The 21,142-nt window shown below is 36.0% G+C and overlaps 1 protein-coding gene across 2 annotated transcripts in view; it reads left to right on the top strand.

Annotated features, from left to right (window-relative positions):
- The window catches only part of USP9X (ubiquitin specific peptidase 9 X-linked), a 98,907-nt gene extending 77,765 nt beyond the window's left edge, over window positions 1-21,142 (top strand). For both annotated transcript variants that reach the window (XM_048937615.1, XM_048937608.1), the window contains exons 31-45: window positions 786-1,006; window positions 1,391-1,581; window positions 2,032-2,205; window positions 3,429-3,570; window positions 3,771-4,521; window positions 5,004-5,127; window positions 6,366-6,591; window positions 7,142-7,271; window positions 10,326-10,511; window positions 12,153-12,373; window positions 14,164-14,252; window positions 16,827-16,983; window positions 17,355-17,567; window positions 18,032-18,127; window positions 19,547-21,142. In XM_048937615.1, the coding sequence (XP_048793572.1) occupies window positions 786-1,006; window positions 1,391-1,581; window positions 2,032-2,205; window positions 3,429-3,570; window positions 3,771-4,521; window positions 5,004-5,127; window positions 6,366-6,591; window positions 7,142-7,271; window positions 10,326-10,511; window positions 12,153-12,373; window positions 14,164-14,252; window positions 16,827-16,983; window positions 17,355-17,567; window positions 18,032-18,127; window positions 19,547-19,681 (3,056 nt within the window). In that variant the 3' untranslated portion in view covers window positions 19,682-21,142. The remainder of the gene's footprint in view (window positions 1-785; window positions 1,007-1,390; window positions 1,582-2,031; window positions 2,206-3,428; window positions 3,571-3,770; window positions 4,522-5,003; window positions 5,128-6,365; window positions 6,592-7,141; window positions 7,272-10,325; window positions 10,512-12,152; window positions 12,374-14,163; window positions 14,253-16,826; window positions 16,984-17,354; window positions 17,568-18,031; window positions 18,128-19,546) is intronic.

Raw genomic sequence — 21,142 nt, 5'->3', positions numbered from 1 at the left:
AATATAGTGAAATATAGTGAAATATTCCTTGTCTGCTCATAACTGGAAGGATTTTATGGCGTTACCTTCTATTTAAATATTTCATAATGGTGCTAGATCACTGTAGAATGCTACACAAAATAGTACACATGTATGAATTGTACATATGCCAAGGAAAGTTTGTGTACTTTGTTGTCATTTGTTTGTTGTCCTGTGATTTTTAACATAGATTAGTGTAGGAAATCTGTGATTGTAAGTGTATTCTGAAGAGATGTAAAGGAGAAGGCTGAGGAAAAATCTTTCACAAGGTATACAGATAACGCTATTAAAAAATGCTCTCCTGGCTGGCAAAGGGAAGCGAGGCATAAGATAAATATTGTAATGTTAAAAATACTACAAATTTATGAAAGTGTTATTAGTTAAGTTATATATTCTTGTTTTGTTATTTACTACTGACAGATCTGGAATGCTTAAACCAGAAAATTTGCTAGTACTGATAGGAAGAGTTATGTTTTGTCCATAAATAAGCTTTTTTTTTTTAATATAGCTACTGTTTTGATTACAAAATGGAAGAGTGTGGTGTAATCTTAAGGTTACATGATTTATAAAGGTATTTATAAGGTATTATGATTTATAAAAATGTGTTGATTTTAACAATTGATGTTCTGGTGAAGTATTTTTGTTAAACTGCAGCATGATACAGACTAATACTAATTTTATGCAACTGTCCTTATACTACAACTGAAAATCTAATACTTTATAACAAAGTAATTTTTCTAATTGCATTCTGCTATTTTTTTTCTTAGCTTGTGAAGCGCTTACAGAATGGGAATATCTACCACCTGTTGGGCCTCGACCACCAAAGGGATTTGTAGGATTAAAAAATGCTGGTGCCACTTGTTACATGAATTCTGTTATTCAGCAGCTGTACATGATTCCAGCCATCAGGAATGGGATTCTTGCAATTGAAGGCACAGGCAGTGATGTAGACGATGATATGTCTGGGGATGAAAAGCAGGACAATGAGGTAAATTTAATTAGGTAGAGCTTCTTTATCATCATCATCAAAATTCTTTTTGATCCAGGGATTATTATATATAATTTAAGTGACCAGTCATTTTGCTTTCCATTGCTAACAAGGGGGGCAATCGTATAATATTCTTATGTGAGTAGGCTCCTTGACAGAGAAACACCTGAAAAGATACAAGTAGCAGAGTTTGCAGAATTCTTCCTCATGTATATGTGGCTGAACATACCATATGTTGCTTCTGTCACCAGAATTCTATCAGTGCATCCAAAGACAGTCTTTATTTCTTTTGATTGTTAAAATCTAGTAGATCTGTAAGAGATGCAACAATTATTAGATAATTAATACCGAATCTGGTTGCAAAAATTCTCTTTCACTTTTCAGAGCAATGTTGACCCACGAGATGATGTGTTTGGCTACCCACATCAGTATGAAGACAAACCAGCACTGAGTAAAACAGAAGACAGAAAAGAGTACAATATTGGAGTTCTGAGACATCTCCAAGTAATTTTTGGTCATTTAGCAGCTTCCAGGCTACAGTACTATGTACCAAGAGGGTTTTGGAAACAATTTAGGTAAGTAAAAAATTTATTACTTGATATCTATTTGAAACACTGAAATGCGACAAAACAAATTGTAGTAGAAGAAATTATATTAAGAACTGTAAATTAGCAAAACCTGTGTAGATTTGTATTTGTTATCCTACCTTTTTATCCTTCTGTGAAATTCAGTTAATAAGCCAGAATTCACAAAAAAATGTTGATTTGGAATTCCAGCAGTTTTTGAGCTTGGTATTTAATCTCTGAATGAAGTCTGAAGTTACACAAAAGGCACTTACTTTTCTACTTACTGATAAGTAAGTGTCAAGAACAGAGTGGCAGTTAATATACTACATCACAAACCACTAGTTTTATCTGTAAGTTCTTACTAGTAAGAAGAGATTAATAACTTCAATAAATCTTTATTAAGGAATTATTGAGGAACAGAACAAAATGCATTTGACAAGAGTGTGCTTTTGTTTTCAGACTCTGGGGTGAACCTGTAAATCTGCGTGAACAACATGATGCTTTAGAATTCTTTAATTCCTTGGTGGATAGTTTAGATGAAGCTTTGAAAGCTTTGGGCCATCCAGCAATGTTAAGTAAAGTTTTAGGAGGATCCTTTGCTGATCAGAAGATTTGTCAAGGATGCCCTCATAGGTAAGCGTTTGAGTCTACTTATTGAAAAAATAACCTATGTTTTATTGGAAAGATATAATTAAGGTGCTCTAAAGCAGACAACCTTATAAAAATGGAGAATCAAGGCTGGTATATCAGGTTTTTTTGAAGCTCATAAAACTTGCTACCTTGTTTTTCTACAGCATTCATATAATTGTCTTGAAGTGTCTCTAAATATTTAAATTTTAGTTAAATTTTGTGTTGCAAGCAGTTGATCTTCTTACAGTTGACATCTTTCTGATCATAGAATCATAGAATGGCTCATGTTGGAATGGACCTTAAAACCCACCCAGCCCAAACCTCCTGCTGTGGGCAGTGTTGCCAGGTGGTGCTCAGGCTGTCCAGGGCTTCATCCAACCTGGCCTTGAGCGCCTCCAGGGATGGGTGTTCATTTGTGAGTCATAGGACAGGTGTCGCTACACGTTACCATTGAAAATACTCTGTGGAAAGTGACTGTTCAGCCTTACCCTTCAATCAGTACCTAAAAGCCAGAGAAGACTGATAGAAACCCATTTTGTTGTGATAATCTTTCAATTTCAATTGAGTTTACATGTGGATTAAAAGAACTTCTCTAGTTTCTTGGGTTAAAATGTGTGACCCGAAAAACTATTGGAGCATAGCAAATTAACAAACTTTGTTAAATAGCAGATAAATTTAATATTACTGTTTTAAGCATTTCTAAATACTAATGTATTCACTGTTATAAAAGCTTTTGTGTGTTTCAGTGTGTATCAGAGAATCAGGCCCTGTACGGTAGTGCTGGAATAGATGCAACCTTTTTAAATTTTTCATTACTTCTTTGTCTGTTGAAAAATGTATCCAAGATGTTTTAACCAGTTGTCTCTCAGCCATTTCTGGTTCATTTCTAGGACTTCCTTTGAAGGTTTTATCACAACAGAGCAAAAGTCTACACAGATAAGCAAAGAAATTTTTATGAAGGCAACTATTTAGTTCTATTCAGTTAGAAAAATTAAAAGGCTTTTCTAAAATGCTTTGAACTATTGTGTGTAGGCATGAAACAATTTTTGTACAGTATTAGTCTAATTGCTGATGGTAAACCTCTTTAACAAATACCAGTTTGTACAGTACGACTACTGTAATGTAGCTGTGGGCAGATTGCAATTTAAAAGAAGGACTCGTCAACATAAGTTGAACATGTTTTACCTTTCTCTTACATATATCTGTTCATTTTTGTTCATTTATAGGTACGAATGTGAGGAATCCTTCACAACTCTGAATGTAGATATAAGAAATCACCAAAACCTTCTTGATTCTTTGGAACAGTATGTCAAGGGAGATCTATTGGAAGGTGCAAATGCATATCATTGTGAAAAATGCAACAAAAAGGTAATGATTTGTTATATATAAAATTTGTGTACCACTGTATTGATACAGCTGTATCAAGTTCAGTCTTAGTTTGTGTTTAGGAAGAAGTTATAATTACTGAATTTGGCTGTTGGTAAGAGTGTTACGAACTCTTCAAACACTTTTTGAAGGAGCTTCAAAACTCATGACTGCTCATGTCCCTTTTTTTTTTTTTCCCTTAGGTTGACACAGTGAAACGCTTGTTGATTAAGAAGTTGCCTCCAGTTCTTGCCATCCAGTTGAAGCGATTTGATTATGACTGGGAACGGGAATGTGCAATCAAGTTCAATGACTATTTTGAATTTCCAAGAGAGCTGGACATGGAGCCTTACACAGTAGCAGGTGTAGCTAAATTGGAAGGAGACGATGTAAATCCTGAAAATCAAATAATACAAAATGAACAGTCAGAAAATGAACATTCTGGGAGCACAAAATACAGGCTTGTTGGTGTGCTTGTACATAGTGGCCAGGCCAGTGGCGGACATTATTACTCTTATATTATCCAGAGAAATGGTGGCGATGGTGAGAAAAATCGATGGTATAAATTTGATGATGGAGATGTGACAGAGTGTAAAATGGATGATGATGAAGAAATGAAAAATCAGTGTTTTGGTGGAGAGTACATGGGAGAAGTATTTGATCATATGATGAAGCGTATGTCCTACAGACGCCAGAAGAGGTGGTGGAATGCTTATATTCTTTTTTATGAACGTATGGACACAATAGACAAAGACAGTGAACTAACAAAATACATTTCGGAACTTGCTATCACCACTAAACCACATCAAATTAAAATGCCATCAGCCATCGAACGAAGCGTACGGAAACAGAACGTGCAGTTCATGCATAATCGTATGCAGTACAGCCTGGAGTACTTCCAGTTTATAAAGAAGTTGCTTACTTGTAATAGTGTCTACTTAAATCCTCCTCCAGGTTAGTATGAGAATTTGGTAATTATGGATTAATTTCCTGTGAGAATAATTTTGATTGTGTTTGTCAAGAATTTGTTTAGCCAAGGAGAGCTTTGCACTTTCTGCTTTGGCTGTTTCTGGATTTCTGCAGTTAGACATCTGTTGTTGAGTTGGTCATCGGTGATAACATGCCAGAGTATTTAGTAAATACTGCTTAGTTTATGTATTAAGTTATGTTAAAATATTTATGTCTATGGGAGTTTCTGCTGAAGATAATTCTCACAAGTGAAATGCTGAATGGTTGGTAAGCATCTGTAACCTGCAATGGTAGGTTAACATATGCTGATCTTAAAGCTTACATTTTCAAATAAAATGGAAACTTTGATGTTTCCTTTTAAAATTTGGACACGATGTCGGACAAAATACCAGTTCTGAATCAGTTAAAGTATTAAAACTAAATTACCTTTACTTTGTTTACATGTGAGTATTCTGGTTTTTCCTTAGGACAAGATCATCTGTTGCCAGAAGCAGAAGAAATAACTATGATTAGCATTCAACTTGCTGCTAGATTTCTCTTCACCACAGGATTTCATACAAAGAAAATAGTCCGTGGCCCAGCTAGTGATTGGTATCTTATCTTTTAACAACAACTACAGTTCTGGAAGTTCAGTGTTTTTTGAAAGATCCTAGTTTGCGTGCATATGACAATGAAGTGTCAGTGGTCCATCCTGTCTTCTGCCCCTCCCCCAGATATGTGGAAAAAAAGAGAAAATACTGGGAGGGAAATGAGTCTTAAAATAAGCTACTGAGCTGAACTGCTTTAAAATTCATTTTTAAACAGAGTTTAAATCTGCCCTTTTGCCTGCCTTTGTCATTAGATTCTACATTTTTAGAGCAAGACTAATAAGCTACACATTATAATATGAATTCAGAATTTTGTTCATGGTTCAGTAAATTTTAAACAGAACTATTTTCAACCCAGTTAAGAAGCTTATATTTGCTTTCTAAATTTCTTATTTCTAAAACTGTTCCTTTCAGATTCTAAAACTATAGATTCCATTAGCAGAGTGCTTATATACGTTGCTATGAGGCCTGTAATTCAAATCTATGTAATCTGTGTGTAGTATAATTAACCATGCAGCTTTATCTCAGCGTTTTAGTTGTTTTGGTTTAAACTGTTAGTTTGTTCTGGGGAGAGGAATGTGGGTACTGTTAGAACTAGGAAGAAAATCTCATATTCGTGAGTAGTTTACCAACAGCTATAAAGTAGTTGTTCAACATGTGGCAAACATGTGCCTCACTTTTTTCTTTAACAGCAAATTTCAAAACTAAGTTATACCTGTTATTTTAAGAGATCAAGAGGCATTGAAATATTGCTGCTGAGAGGACAGCAGTCACGAGTCCTCTCCAAAACAGGCACTTTACTGTTTGTTTTTTTTTATTATTATCTCTAAATGAGAATGTGAATTCCAAACGTGGTATGTATTTAGTTTGTAGTGTTATACATAGCTTACGTATGTCTTGCTGCTCAGCCTCTCCCCCAGTCTGAATACAGAGGAAATGAGAGCTACCTATTTAGGACTGCATCTAGTAGTAGATGGGAGGACAGGGAATGTAATTCTTTTGTTGTGGTTTTACTTCTACCATCCATAGCAACAGCTTAATACTGGAGGTTTTTTTTAATTCAAAGTATTTTGGTTTTTCAGAATCATCTGTGATTGTAACTCGTTCATCTGACTGTAAACACTTTGTGAGCAAAAATATGTGGGGATCACCTTTATTGTATATTTTCAAGTTCTATAAAAAGACTACAGCTATCCATTAATTAGTGTCATGGTCTCTAAGTTGTATCATCTTCTGTTTCAGGTATGATGCATTATGCATTCTTCTCCGTCACAGCAAGAATGTACGCTTTTGGTTTGCACACAACGTCCTTTTCAATGTTTCAAACCGCTTCTCTGAGTACCTTTTGGAATGCCCTAGTGCTGAAGTGAGGGGTGCATTTGCAAAACTTATCGTATTTATTGCACATTTTTCGTTGCAAGATGGACCGTGTCCTTCACCTTTTGCCTCTCCTGGACCTTCCAGTCAGGTATTTAATTTTCTAATGGAAATATTTGAAAATGTATTCTTATCTTCATTAATAGCATTTAATATAAAGCTAGTTCCGGAGTAGATGTTTACAAGAAAACTGTAAACCCTGTACAACAGCCTGTTTTGCACTACTTAACGTTACGTGACTAATTTGTGTGAGAGTTGCTGTCAGAGGGGTTCAGTTTCACCTCATTTTTAAATCTCTGTCATAACTAAGTAATGAGAACTTAGAATTTAGTTGCAAGTACAATACTACAAAATAAAAGTAGGTAATTAGATAGTGTGAAAGGAAATGAACCTTTGTTTTCCATTTAGAATTTTAAAGAAGATATGTAGGAGTTTTTCAGAGTTTTCAAACCTAGCTGCCATGGGAGAAAAAATTCAGTTAAAAACTTGTGTATGCATAACTTCTCAGCCATGTATGATATTCAGTGTAGCAAGTATTATTCTCTGTATAATACTAGTATACTAGTGGATTCACATTTTCTGTCATCACAAAGTATGAACTAACCAGGTTCAACCATTAATAGTACAACTTTCTTTTATAGGCTTATGATAACTTAAGTTTAAGTGATCACTTACTGAGAGCGGTACTAAATCTTCTTCGAAGAGAAGTATCTGAACATGGGCGGCATTTGCAGCAGTATTTCAATCTGTTTGTGATGTATGCCAATCTAGGTAAGCCAATTACGTGCACTGTACTGATGCAGTGTAATGTTTTTTATTAATGTTTTAGTAACAAGTAATTGCATGAGAATCCAGTTTTTCAGTTTCAAGCAGATTGTTAAGATTAAGTAAGTCACGTGAATGCTCTCTGGAGAACCTTTGCTCCTCCTGTTTGGGTTTTGAGGTTTCTGTCGTCCTGCAGTCTTCAGAAGGATAACTGAAGCAGCTTAAAGCTATGAAGCTGTCCTGAGATCTTGTGGGGATGAAAATACAGGAAGATAAATTATTCTTCATGCAGACCTCTTTTGCAGGGAGGTCATGAGATACAGGAAGTATGTGGGAGTCTTAACGTTTCTGGTCTGAAGAAGTTCAGAAAGGTGGAAGTTCAGAAAACAAAGAGATGATTTTTCCTTGAAGTAGAGTAATGCAGCTGGTCATGTTTTGTCTGTGTGTTCCAGTTGTAGCCTTTCAGTGTTAATTTCAGTTTAGTTCACGTAGGAACTTCACAGCTACAAACGCAAAACATTAGCTCTGCAACACTCTTTCCCTTTAAAACCTCTGGGAGGCTGAGGAAATAGCTCTATGTCTGTTCTTAAGGCATCATTGCTTGCCAGAATGTTTTCACTAAAGCATCATATGAGGTAAAAGAATGCAAAAATCAGGAAATTCCACTCTAAGTTTATCAAGTATTGTCGTTCATCCAAGATAAACATTGGCAGGAAAAGAGGGTGTTTTTGCAATATAGGAAAGCTTAAGTGAAATTCTCCCAAGCTTGGAAAAGTGATTCTTTTCCTGAACATTAGAGTCCTAAATTTACTGATGAAAAATTAAATTAGAAATTGAGTGTGATCTCCCCGTAAGTTTAGCTTCTTTGAACGCAAGGCTGGTAGGACTTCTCTATATTTGCAGGTGCTGTATTTAAGATTCATCCCTCATACGCGTGCTGTAATACAACTGACGTGAGGTGATTATCAGTTTTGGAGCAGTAGATGTGAAACACTGGCTATGGCCTCTGAAGCATCAACTGTTTTTGCTGTGGGTCTTGATTATGTCCAGCACTACAAAAATAATACATGCAATTTTAAAAGTATGAAAACAAACAAACGAAAACACTTAAATTCTGGATTGTGTTTGTTCTTTGCCCAGAAGAAAGTTGTTAGCGTGTATGCTAAGAACTTGATAAAATAGTATCTGAAGTAATAATAGTAACTGAAGGTAATTCTTACTGTTAAACTGAATTAGCTCCATTCACATTAATGTGAAAATCCGTATTATGCTTTCACATAGCATTACCCTCACACTGCAAATCAATGATAAACTGTTTCTGAAGTGAGTTAAAACATTGTGCTTCATACTTTTACACTCAGGAAGAGCAATTAAGAGGAGTAAAACACAAATTGAATGAATAAAATACTGCTTCTGCACTCCCAGATTGAAGAGGGTAGTCACAATTTCTGACTGAGTAAATTTCTCACCAAACTTTTTTTACTTTTCCCAGTTACTTGGATTCTCTATCAGTGACCATTTCTCATGTGGTAGCCTGTGCAATCAAGCACTGTGCAGCATTTTCTACAAATTATACAGTACTATTCCATAGCAGTCTGTTGGACTCTTCCTCTTATCTAATGTAAAATATTCTAATCCTCTGTGAAGCAGTATGAAGTCAGAAGACTGTTCCCTTGGGAATTCTACAATGTTTTATAACATATATTGAGCAGCTCAGCTGTTGCTGGTTATCACCTCATACAGGCTAAAAGTCTGAGTTTTTGTTGGATTCCTTTGTGCCTAAAATGTTAAACAAGAGTATCAATCCAAACTGAGTTATTTTAATATTCCCATGTAGAAATGACGCACAAAGTTTTGGAAGCTCTTTAAAACTGTCTGTCATCACAAAAGGAATTAATTTTGTGTCTGTAGTGTAACTCTAGGTAATTACTTCAGTTTCACCTGTACTGTATGTTATTTTGATAAATCTTTTTGTTAGGTAGATATTCCACTATGGCTGGACTTAATGTCATTCCAGAAAAGAGATGGGATTCTTCTGCTTTGACTCATTTTTTCTGAATTTTTTATGTCATTCAGTGCATTTGAAACCCCACAAAGATAAACATGGAAATATTAAGCAATTTGAGTCAGCCAGTTGTGCTTGTATATACTGTGTACAAGCTGATGGCATCTGTATGGATGTACAGTGTGCATTCACCAAAAGCTACAGTACATTCTTCCTGCTACACTCTTAAGTACTGTGAATATGATTTCCTGTTTTGAGAGATTAAGTAATTCAAGCAAGAGAGGCCCATTCTATAAAGAATGTAATTACAAAGCTAACATAACTAAAAAAGTACTGTAAGAGAGCTCTAATAAGGTGCTCTCTGGATTCCTTCCTCTTATTACAGAGATGATAGGTAAGATTCATTTGTTTTAGAATAAGAAAAAATTGTGCAAATGTGTGAGAAATCATGACTTACAGCTAAACTGAGAAACAGTATACAAGATCAGAAGGGACATGTACCAGGTGTAATGGTAGATATGTGCAAGGCACCTTTGCAGTAAAACCAACTGATGTTTGAGTTGGGTTATTGATTGGTGTTGCAGGTTTTTTTTGTTTTTGTTTTGTCTTAAACTGATTTTTGTCATGCTTATTTGCGCTTACTGTGTAGTATGACACAGTTGGAAATGTCTTAAATTTGTAACTGATGTATCTATGGCATAGTGGAAAAATCACAAAATACACTGTGGAGGTCTTCATCTACTGGGCCACATAATGATCACCTCTGGGAGGAAAGAAAAAAAAAAAAGAAACTTTTTGTTCCAAAATAAACACAAATGCTAGTTACTCAAGTGCTAATGAGTACTGTTAAGAAATTGCTGTCATTTACAACTCTTGTTCAGCTGAAAAAAGATCACACTGAAGATAATTTTGTGTACATTTGACTGATTTTCTTTTCCAGAATAGGTAATAACTACACTAAAACCCAGTAACTGAGAAGTTACCAACTGCATAGTATTTTTTTCTGAAAAATGTGTGTCAGTGCTAGAAATAAGAAAAAAATTTTCACTCTGTAGGTGTAGCAGAGAAGACACAACTTCTGAAACTAAATGTTCCTGCAACCTTCATGCTTGTGGCTCTGGACGAAGGTCCAGGCCCTCCAATTAAGTACCAGTATGCTGAACTGGGGAAGCTGTACACTGTTGTGTCCCAACTGATCCGATGTTGCAACGTGTCATCGCGGATGCAGTCTTCTATCAATGGTATAGTGAATTTTACATTTTCCTTAGATCAATTGTATATATTAATAAATGTATTTTGTGCACCTTTTGTTACCATATATAAAATGAATTAGTTGAAAAAATGCCTGCCTTCCGTGTTTAACAGCTCCTTTCATTTGAAGTTTTTTTGCACACAAAATTGATTTGATACTGACATACTTAAAAACATATAAAACAAAAATCAGTTCTAGAGTTTGTACTTCGTGGTTTATTAAATAAAGATAGAAGAAAACAGATAGTGAAGTAGTTACTTGTTGATGCAAAATATTACAGATTTTAGAATAGTTTAAACTGATCACCAAGACTTGCATAAAGATCTTTTGGTTCTGAGTAGGAAATAAAATAATAAATGACTTTCATGCTACCAGGACAGAGTACGCTGTGCATGGAAGAAGCTGTACCAGGCTCTGAAGCAGCTGAGTGGTTATTGGAGAAGAGACGTTGCTTTGGATAGCTCTTGAAAGTTCACTTGGTGCTCATTTGCAGTCTGAAAGACAAATAGAATCCAGCACTTTGATTTACAAATGAATCAGCTAGAAATTATCGTAGAATAAATCATTAATATCCACACTGATTGAAGACACTGCGCAGTTACTTTTGAGAAATGATGGCAGAATATTGGGTTAGATGAATTTTATAGCTTGTCTTATAACCTGTATCTGTATGCGTTCTATATTAAGTATATTTTAGAAAACCTAATTAGGAATCTCTAGAGAAGCTATTCAGTGGTAAACTCGTTACGGCTCAATGTGTCAGGCAGTAAAGTCAATAGGCTAGAATGTACCATAGTAAGAATTAATGAACTGAACATTTTATTGTGCTATAATGAGCTGCAGAACCATTTGGCAACTTTGATTTGGTTTTATTTCCAGTACGTTATTTGATGATAACAGCAAGAAGATATTCTGCTTTTGAAAATGAATAATATATTCACTGTATTCATAATATACTAAAAATGTGTTTTATGTGAACATTTTATGACTATTAATTATGATTACTATTTGCAGAGTTAATTTATTTTTTGATTTAGCATAATAAACTAGGAAGGTTCTCCTTCGGACTTTTATTCATATTCAATAACTAAAAATGTAACACTGCTGCATCAATAAACATCAGGAGCAAATGAACAGTCTTTCTTTGTACAAAATAAACACTACTGAAGAAGTTGTGTTAATTCTGATTTTTTTTCAAGAACAGTATTCTGTCTACACTCTATAGATTCAGACTGGAGTTTTCTACCAGCTGTTCCTATGGTAGATTTAATGTGTCCTTAAATTTGATGGATTTGAACTGTATTATATAAGCCTGGAAGCAGATTCTGTAGTAAGAGGTTTTCACTGAGAAAACCTCCAGCATTTCCTTCTCTTGCATATGAATCTGTCTTCAGATATTCTGCTTTGGTTGTCACAGTGTAACTTTATCAGAGAGTAGCAGCTTTATCTTGGTCAGCAAGAGTCCAGCTTTGCAGTCAGAAAGTTATTTCGTACCATTGCATGTTTCAAAGCAAATTGACTGTTGTGTTTTTGTGTGTTTTTTTTTTTCTTTTTTTTTTCCCCTTTCTGTTGTTTATTGATTAGTTACAGTGACTTAGATCTTGTTTACTAGAATAACTGCTTGTTGCAGGTAATCCTCCACTTACCAACCCCTACGGTGATCCTAATTTATCTCAACCCATAATGGCACTTCAGCAGAACGTAGCAGACATTTTGTTTGTGAGAACCAGTTACGTGAAGAAAATTATTGAAGATTGCAGCAATTCTGAAGAGACCATCAAATTGCTTCGTTTCTGCTGTTGGGAGAATCCTCAGTTCTCTTCCACTGTCCTAAGTGAACTTCTGTGGCAGGTAAAAACAAATGTTAGGATAAGGATGAGCATATGAGTGTGTGTGATGCAAGATACTGTATTTATGTATAGGAATTGTCTTACTGAATACTGAACAGGTGCTTGATAAAGAAATTTCCCTTAAGGCAGTATCTTTTGTCAGTGTTCTTTACTCTTGGGTGTATGCATCATAGCATAGTATTATGAGAAGTCCTTTTATAAATTTAGGGAAGCAGTAAATGTTTTTGAGTTAGGAGCACAAGGTTAAGGATGAACCTCAGGGCTCTGCGTTTGCCCCTTGGGGTCTATATTAGGACTGATAGTACTTAATATTGGAGATGTGGTCAGAGTGGGATTGAGTGCACACTCAGCAAAAATGCGGATGACAGCAAGCTGAACGGTGTATAGTGATACTTCACTATATGCTCATGCTGCACTCAGGTCAGGGCAGTCTCGGATATAAGTAGACTAGAGAATGAATGGACTGAGAGCACCCCTGTGGGAGAAAGGGCTTGGGAGTATACTGGTGGATGAGAAGCTCAGCCAGCAGTTTGTGTTTGCAGCCCAGGTGACGAAACATATCCTAGGTTCAATCAGAAGAGAGGTGGCCAGCAGGGTGAATGGTATGGACCTATTGGATTGGGTCCAGAGGAGGGTCACAGAGATAAACAGTATTGGATCACCTTTCTTGTGAAGGCAGGCTAAGAGAGTTGGGCTTATACCACCTAGAGAAGAGAAGGCTCTGGGAAGACCTTAGAGCAGCCTTCCAATACCTAAAGGGGGCCAACAAGAACAGTGGGGAGGAATTGCTTATCTATGAGTGCACTGATAGACATAATCTATTGGTTTTAAACTAGAAGAGGGTAGGTTTAGAGTAGATGTTAAGAGGAAATGCTTCACTGTGAGGATGGTGAAGCAGTAGGTGTGAATGACTTACCCAGGAATTGTTCAGCCACTCTGTGGATGGCACTTCGGACAGCCTGATCTGCCTGTGGCAGGGAGGTTGGAACTGAATGGCCTGTAAGGTGCCTTCTAACTGAAGCCATTCTATGAAAGAAATAGACAAGGTTGATCTCCTTAGTGCGTTTTGTTCATTTTCCATTCATAATCCATCTAACAGCTTGTTTCATTAGCATCAAACTTTGGGATATTTTCTAAAATCTCCCTTTTATTTATTTTGACTCTGCATGTAAGGTCATTTTTTTTTTTCCTACAAGTTTGTAAAACGTATTTGGCTTCAGGCTCAGGAAATAATCATTGTTTGGAACTGCTTTGTTTTTCCTTAGTAATTTTTATAAGGTTAATCACACTTTTCTACTCCAAATAGTTTGTTTTAACTTTAGTTAGCTAATCATTATCTATGTAAATGTGAAGTTTTTCTGCATCCTTCTTGGAAAAAAAAAAAAAGTGAAAGTCAATTTACTGATGTTTTACTTAGCTGCATATTTTCTGTTTTAGTATAACCTTGAACATACTGACTAGAAGTAACAATATCAGTGGAAAATACTATTTTGTAACTTTACTTTTCTGAAGGTACTTTTCAAGATAACTTATCTGTGTATCATGCCTGGCACTTCAGTTGTGTTAGAAACTCATGATGAAACACTTCTCCTTTACAAAACCTACCATGAATTTAGAAAACAATCTGATGCTACCAGCATTGAAAGTAATAATAGTGTGCTTTGCATCTTGAAATATCCCATACGTTACTATAAAATTCACTTCAAATTAATTGTATTATTGTATTGCTCTATGTAATCTACATACTTTGAAGAATGCTTTCTTGTTTTCTCTACATTTTTACTTTTTAAGGTTGCATATTCATACACGTACGAGCTTCGACCTTACTTGGATCTGCTTCTGCAAATCCTATTAATTGAGGATTCTTGGCAAACTCACAGGTTTGTAGTTACCTATCTTTTCATCATTTGTTACCACTGTGTTTGGTGCAGCCAGTTCTCCCAGTGATTCTGCTGCTAATCCTTTCAAGAGGTTAGTTTTAGAACAAAAGATAGGGAATAAAGCATTTTTTTCTTTTTATCACAAATTTCAAGACAACTTGAATCTGTATTTTTTTAACCTGTCTTCCTTACTATTGAGAAATTTGCTACTCAGTCCTATAAATTCAAGATTTTTCATATAGAGAAGAAGTTAAGCTAAACATACTGGTATTTACTATAGATTGCTTAGACTGATTCCTGGAAGCATCTCATTTCAAGAGGGTTCAGTGATATTCTGGCCTCACTAATACATGTAGCAATCATAGGAATGACACTAAGGCGTGGGTGAAGTGTGAACCTGGGAGAAGAGCAGATTTCGTAGATGTGAATATTTTGTGTGATAGCATTTCAGTAGAATTTTATCTTGTAAAATATTAAATATTCACCCAGTTTCAAACCAAATTTTCATGTCTAGGGAATGAGGCTTATGAAAGGTAAGATTAGGAAAATGTAATGATTGTAAATGATTGTCTGACTGTCTGAGAGGTTAGAGGTTAATTCCTCAGAAGTTTTACACAGTAATAGGAGAGGTAGCACAAAATAAATGTAGTCAGCGTTCTATACAAAAAATTCAAAATTTCTGTTTCATAATTGATGAATATTGGCAATACTGGATTTACTAAATAATTTGCAGCCATGTGCCCCATGCGTATTTTAAATATTTTGAGTAAGAGCACGCTTGACTTTAAAAATGTCTGCCACAGTGAAGTTGTTGGAGTGAACTCTAAATACATCCCTGTAGATGTAGACTACTCTCAGGATTTCAACAGTTGCCTAGCCTTACTGTAGAAGATATTTAGAGAGAGGGTGGTAATCTGGCTTACCACACTCCAAAACCCGAAGGCTGGGGTGGAGGGGTTTCTTCATTTTCTTTATTGGAATTACTCCTAAGGTAAGGGATGAGAGTACCCATCATACGTGGGCTTTTCATGTTTGCATAGATATGTAATGCAAATATAAAGCAGTTTGTTAGATGTACTTCCTTCTAAGCAGATGTCCTGTCCAAAGTCCACCCAACACTGGAGGATGGGCATATTGTAGGAAGTATGAAGTAAAAGAAAACATGTTATGGTGAAAATGTAGGTGGCAAGCAAGCTTGTTTAGATTAGTACTATGTTTGAAATAATGTAGATATGAAAGAGGTTGAATGTGGTGTGGCTTTTATTATATTGAAGGTACACATCATTTTGTATTCAAGACTGTAGTCTCAAGAATAGCAGCTTTCATTGGATTAATTCTAGGCTGCAGCAGAGGAATATAGAGTGTCCAACTGCAGTCATCTTCTGATTTCTTGCTGTCAAGAACAGTGTAACTGTCCATAGTAAATAGTAATGCATATAACTTCCAGAAAATTAGAATCATATGTTCTTTAACAGTGTGCATCCTTTAGTGCTTCTTGTATTTTCTTACTGGGATGGCTGCTGCCATTCTTTGGCATCGTGATTTGACAAGTTAATGCCCCAGTTTGGGGATGATAATATTACCGTGTGCCAATACATTAAATCAACTGAAGCTCATTTTACTTTCTTGGTGAGTCATAGAACTGAATAGAGAAGAATCACCTAGGTTGGAAAAGATTTTCAAGATGACATGTCACCTCAGAAAAGAAGCCCATGCTCCTCTTGCTGTGGTCTGGTTGAAGAGCAATGAAGTCTCCCCTCAGCTTCCTCCTGCAGTCCCAGTTCCCTCAGCCTCTCTACATAAGACTTGTTTTCTAGTCCCATCATTGGCTTTATTGCACATCACTACATGTGCTAGAGCAGTGCAGTGCAGTCCATGGAGTGAGGCCTAGGTTGTCAGCTGCCTGGAGACTTTGCTGATTGTTGTCAGAAATTGAACGGGAAAGAGGTCAACAGCTGGTCCTACAGTGAATTTAGCTCTTAGAGATTTTGACAGTCTAGGAGCTGTGTTCTCCTCCAGTGTTTTTTTCAAAACCAAAACTAAGTAAATTGGGAAATAGTGCAAAAACTGAGTGTGTCAGTTAATTCCTTTATCTGCTCCCTAAAGAGTAGAAGGCACAGAATGTGTGTTTGGTTTCAGTGATTGTCCAAGTCCCTTATGCACTTGCATGTACCATTCACCTCTCTTCAGAGAAACTGCATCTAAAAGGCTTTATCTTGAAGATCTGTAACTGTAACATAGTCCTTCTGTCAAGGATTTAACTGTTTCAAACTCTGTAGGAACATAACGAACTTAAAAATACTGTTTTGTAAATGCAGTTTATATTAAAAAAAAAAAAAAAATCAACAACACACACACAAAAAAAACATTGCTGTGATTGGTTTTATTTTGTTCAAAGAGCTTAAACTGTTGACTGGCTTAAACATTACCAAATACTTGCTGAAATTGTACATTCTGTATGCAACCTGTCAAGTTAGTCTCCTAATTTCAAAAATAAGAATATTCATAATATGATTTACCCCTGTTATAATTACACTCTAAGCGAAGACTTCTAACACTGGAATATTTTTGTAGGATTCACAATGCGCTTAAGGGAATCCCAGATGACAGGGATGGACTCTTTGACACCATTCAACGCTCCAAGAACCATTATCAGAAAAGAGCTTACCAATGTATAAAATGCATGGTAGCCCTCTTCAGCAACTGCCCTGTAGCCTACCAGATCCTTCAGGTAGTAAATTTTGTTGTCTCTTGCTGCTGTTTTTTTTTCCCACTGTCTGTTTAAAAAATATATATATATATATATATATATACATATATTCAGTTTTCACTGGCTTGACAAAATTATGGCCTTCAAGTAAAAACTCATGTAAACCTTCTGATATCAGATGGTCAGTCTATTGAATTCAGAGTTTCTTGATTATACTTGTGTTCATGTGATGCAACTGCAGATCCTCTTACACTTCAGTTTTGAAGCTTATATTGTGAAAAAATGAGTCTTTTGAACGACAGCATATCAGTTGGTTTCTCTTGAAAGGAAAAAGTATTCCTCTCTTGAAGTACAGAGAAAATAATTTCTAAATGCTAACCTTGTATCTGCAGAGTAATGGAGATCTGAAGAGAAAATGGACCTGGGCGGTGGAATGGCTTGGAGATGAGCTTGAGCGTAGACCATACACTGGCAATCCCCAATACACCTATAATAATTGGTCTCCACCTATACAAAGCAATGAAACATCAAATGGCTACTTCCTAGAGAGATCACACAGTGCTAGAATGACTCTTGCAAAAGCTTGTGAACTCTGCCCAGAGGAGGTAAAGAATTATTTCAGCATGGGTTAAAAGCTTGGAGTAAATATATCTATAAACAAATGATTGATGAGGAGTTATACTTTTGTTAGCTTTAGTTATGTACTCATGTTTTTATCCACTTCCTATCCACTGGTTTTACAGACATCCGTCAGTTAAAGAATTGGCCTAGAATTGAAATTAACTGTTTGAAGTAGATTACAAATGATTACAGTCTATTTTTCCAGTACTATGTTGATAGATGGGAATTTAATACAAGTACATCATAACCCTAATACAAATCATTATTATATATTATCTATACATATTATATCACTTGTATAGATACGAGCTACAGGTGACACTGGGGGTGGGGGAATGTTTTTTCTTAGAGCATGCCTGAAAGGGTCTCTTGCACAAAGCATTGGTTCTCTGAATAGAATAATCTTAATTTGTTTTACCTGAGTAAATGAATGTTTTTAAAACTTCAGGAACCAGATGATCCTGATGCTCCAGATGAACATGAGTCTTCTCCACCTGAAGATGCACCACTGTATCCCCATTCACCTGGTTCCCAGTATCAACAGGTAAAAGCTTAAGAATTACTCAGAGCCCTGGGTTAGCTTTTAACGTTAGCATTCATGGTAACTCTCATTACAGGTGTTTAGCCAGAAGCATGTTACTATCAGATATCACCACTGGAGAAATACAGATTCAGATCCATTTTGCCAGAAACAGTGTTCCCATCACTTTCATGAGAGAATTTTAATGTTACCAGATCAGAGATTAATCATCCATAGAAACAGCAGGGGGACAGATGTCATCCCAGGCTTATGCATACAAAATTAGATTCTGGTATTTGTTTGTGTTGATATTTTGTGAGTTGCTTTCTCGTTTTTTAAATTTAGAATCAAGCTCAAGGCCTGATTTTTGGTTAGAGTTGATGATAAGGCTTTCATAAAAGTGGATATCTTTGCTATGTGCAATGAACACTGATCTCCAAATTTGAAGTACATACAACATGTAAATTTGTTTCAGGCTGAATGGCTGCTTAGTTAAACTTTTAGTGGAGAGACAGATCTAAAAGAAATCGTTACCAGATATTTTGACTGACTAAATTGGTAGGTTCCCTACTTAGTTCCCATTTTTCTTGTTCCAATTAATTTTATTTATTCTGAATCTGCTAATTTAATTTCCTCTCCTGCCCAAACCCATTTTCCCTCCATCTTGCTTTCCTTACTTGGTGTTCTCAGCAGAGCAGTTGGTAAGTTGTGCAGATTTTCCCACTCCCTTCTGAGCTCCTGAGTTCAGACACGTAATGTAACCCCACCGTTACCCGTGTGATGTGTTCACTTCCTTGCAATAGGTGGCATTTTTCACTAACACACACAATTCCTAATTCATGTTTCTGATTTCTCCACAGTTGGTTAAAATCTGCAAAACAATAGGTAGATGAGGTATTTTCATTTGTCAGCTGTGTGTACAGCTTTTTAAGTTGGGACAGAGCACCTGGAGAAAATTACTGGTCTAGATTTCATTCAATTCTGTAACATTAAAGTTTTCCCATACATCAGTGTATGTTACATAAATACAGGTCTGCTTTTTCCATTGTCGTAAGGCAAACATGCACACCAATTGAATCTGGTCATAAAATATGCACAGCTCAATATCCAGAGCACACAGGCAGCCCATTTTTCTTGCTTTTGCTTTGCATGTAAATGTTCTTTAGTCAAAAGCTACAATGACTGTTTAATTCATCATTGTATCTTTACAAGTTGAAAATCGAATTACACTGTGTTAGTTAAAAAGGTAAGTGAAGGATGTGATCCAGAGGAACGGCGACGCTGTTGTGTACGTTCCTGCAAATACTGCCACACCACATGTTGGGTGTGCTCAGAGATACTCCTCAGTAGTTTGAAGCGAGAGGTGAAAGCCCAGTAACTGGTTAGTGAACGGTCTGCAGATTCCATGTAATGTCCTTTTAAAATGTTTGTGCTTTGTTCCAGAATAACCATGTGCATGGACAGCCATATACAGGCCCGGCAGCACATCATATGAACAACCCTCAGCGAACTGGCCAACGAGCACAAGAAAACTATGAAGGCAGTGAAGAAGTTTCCCCGCCTCAGACAAAAGATTAGTGAAATGCACATAATCAATTAACTTGCTCCATCAAGACTGTGCACCCAGGCCTTACAGTCCAACCTTTCTCTGTGTCTGGCTAATATTTAAAACTAGAAAAACTATTCCTAATCAACATGGAGTGGAGAGTCTATTCACTGTCTTATCTGCAGAAAATTGCTGTCAATATATAACCCGCCTGCAGTGGAAAGTGTATAGTGTTTTGTAATAAATGGCCTGATGCTAATGTGTAAATGGCAAAGGTGTATATAGTATATTAATGTTTGACTGTTAATTCTTAAGCAAGAAACATTTTTTTTGTCTTGATGAGACTCACAGATCTACAAAAAAAAACAAAAAAACAAAAAATAATTTCTTGATATATCTGCTGCGCTCTGCGACCAGTGTTGCCTGCCTCACGGCAGTTGGATCAACTCCTTTATGAAAAAGCCTATCCATGTCAACCACAAAAATAGTTTCATGTTAATTCTTTGCCACTGGAGTCGATTTTACTATGAGCAACGTAATGGCTGGTAAACTTTTAATTATTTGGTTGATGTGGAAAATTGGTGATGTAACATTGTTTCTAGATCTTTTTTCATTGCCTTTTTCATTCTGGTATTAGGTTAATCACTTTGAAGCTATAGTTATGCTGTAACATTTAGCATGGCTTCACACCAAGTTAGTGTAGCCAACGAGGGGGGAAAAAAGTGACAGCAGTTGTCCCAATGTGACAACTGTATCGCTCAGAACTTTTTCTTCTTACACCTAGACTATAAAATGGGGAGGGAAAATGTGACAAACAAACAAGTGGTTTTCAGTTTCACATATGTTCCTCACATCTGATGTTTGACAGTTCTGTCTCTGGGTGGGATAAAGAACACTTAGTTTTCAGTAATAGGAATTTAAAAGATTTAAAACAAATATGCAAAAATTTGCTATGCCAGGATGCCTGGAGCATAATAGACTGTATTTGGTGTGCTTGTTTTGTTTCTTTGGTAGAGCTTATTAGATAAACTTCTAACACTTTCCTTCTACTGCATCCCAGTGAAGTGGAAGTCAACAAAATCACACAGTACTTGTGAGTGCCACTGCACCAAGTTAACTTGCTGGTTTTCTGCTCGTTCACAGTTCTACTTGAAAGCGAGAATTGTCTTAGCTCTTTATCCATATGCAGGAGATCTTAACGTTAGAAGCAGGGTTTAATGAGAAGAGAAACTACTGGTTAGTCAAATACAATTCTGAGGTATCTCTATTCCAGAATAAACATTTGTTTAAAGACTTCGAGAAACGCATCAGTAAATACTGTATTTAAATGAAAATTGGTAACTTGAATGTGTGTAATTTTTTGGAACCTGTCTAAAAACCAAATACCCCTGCAAAACAGATACAGCCCACCCTATACTATTTAAATATTTTGCTGTTTTATTTTATAGAAATTATTTTGCTGAATTCACAAATAGAATTTGATTTAAGAAGAA

The sequence above is a fragment of the Lagopus muta genome, chromosome 1, assembly GCF_023343835.1.
Source record: "Lagopus muta isolate bLagMut1 chromosome 1, bLagMut1 primary, whole genome shotgun sequence".
In the NCBI taxonomy this organism is placed as follows: Eukaryota; Metazoa; Chordata; class Aves; order Galliformes; family Phasianidae; genus Lagopus; species Lagopus muta.
Note: the sequence above shows the minus strand (reverse complement) of the source record. Positions and strands in the feature narration are given on the sequence as shown.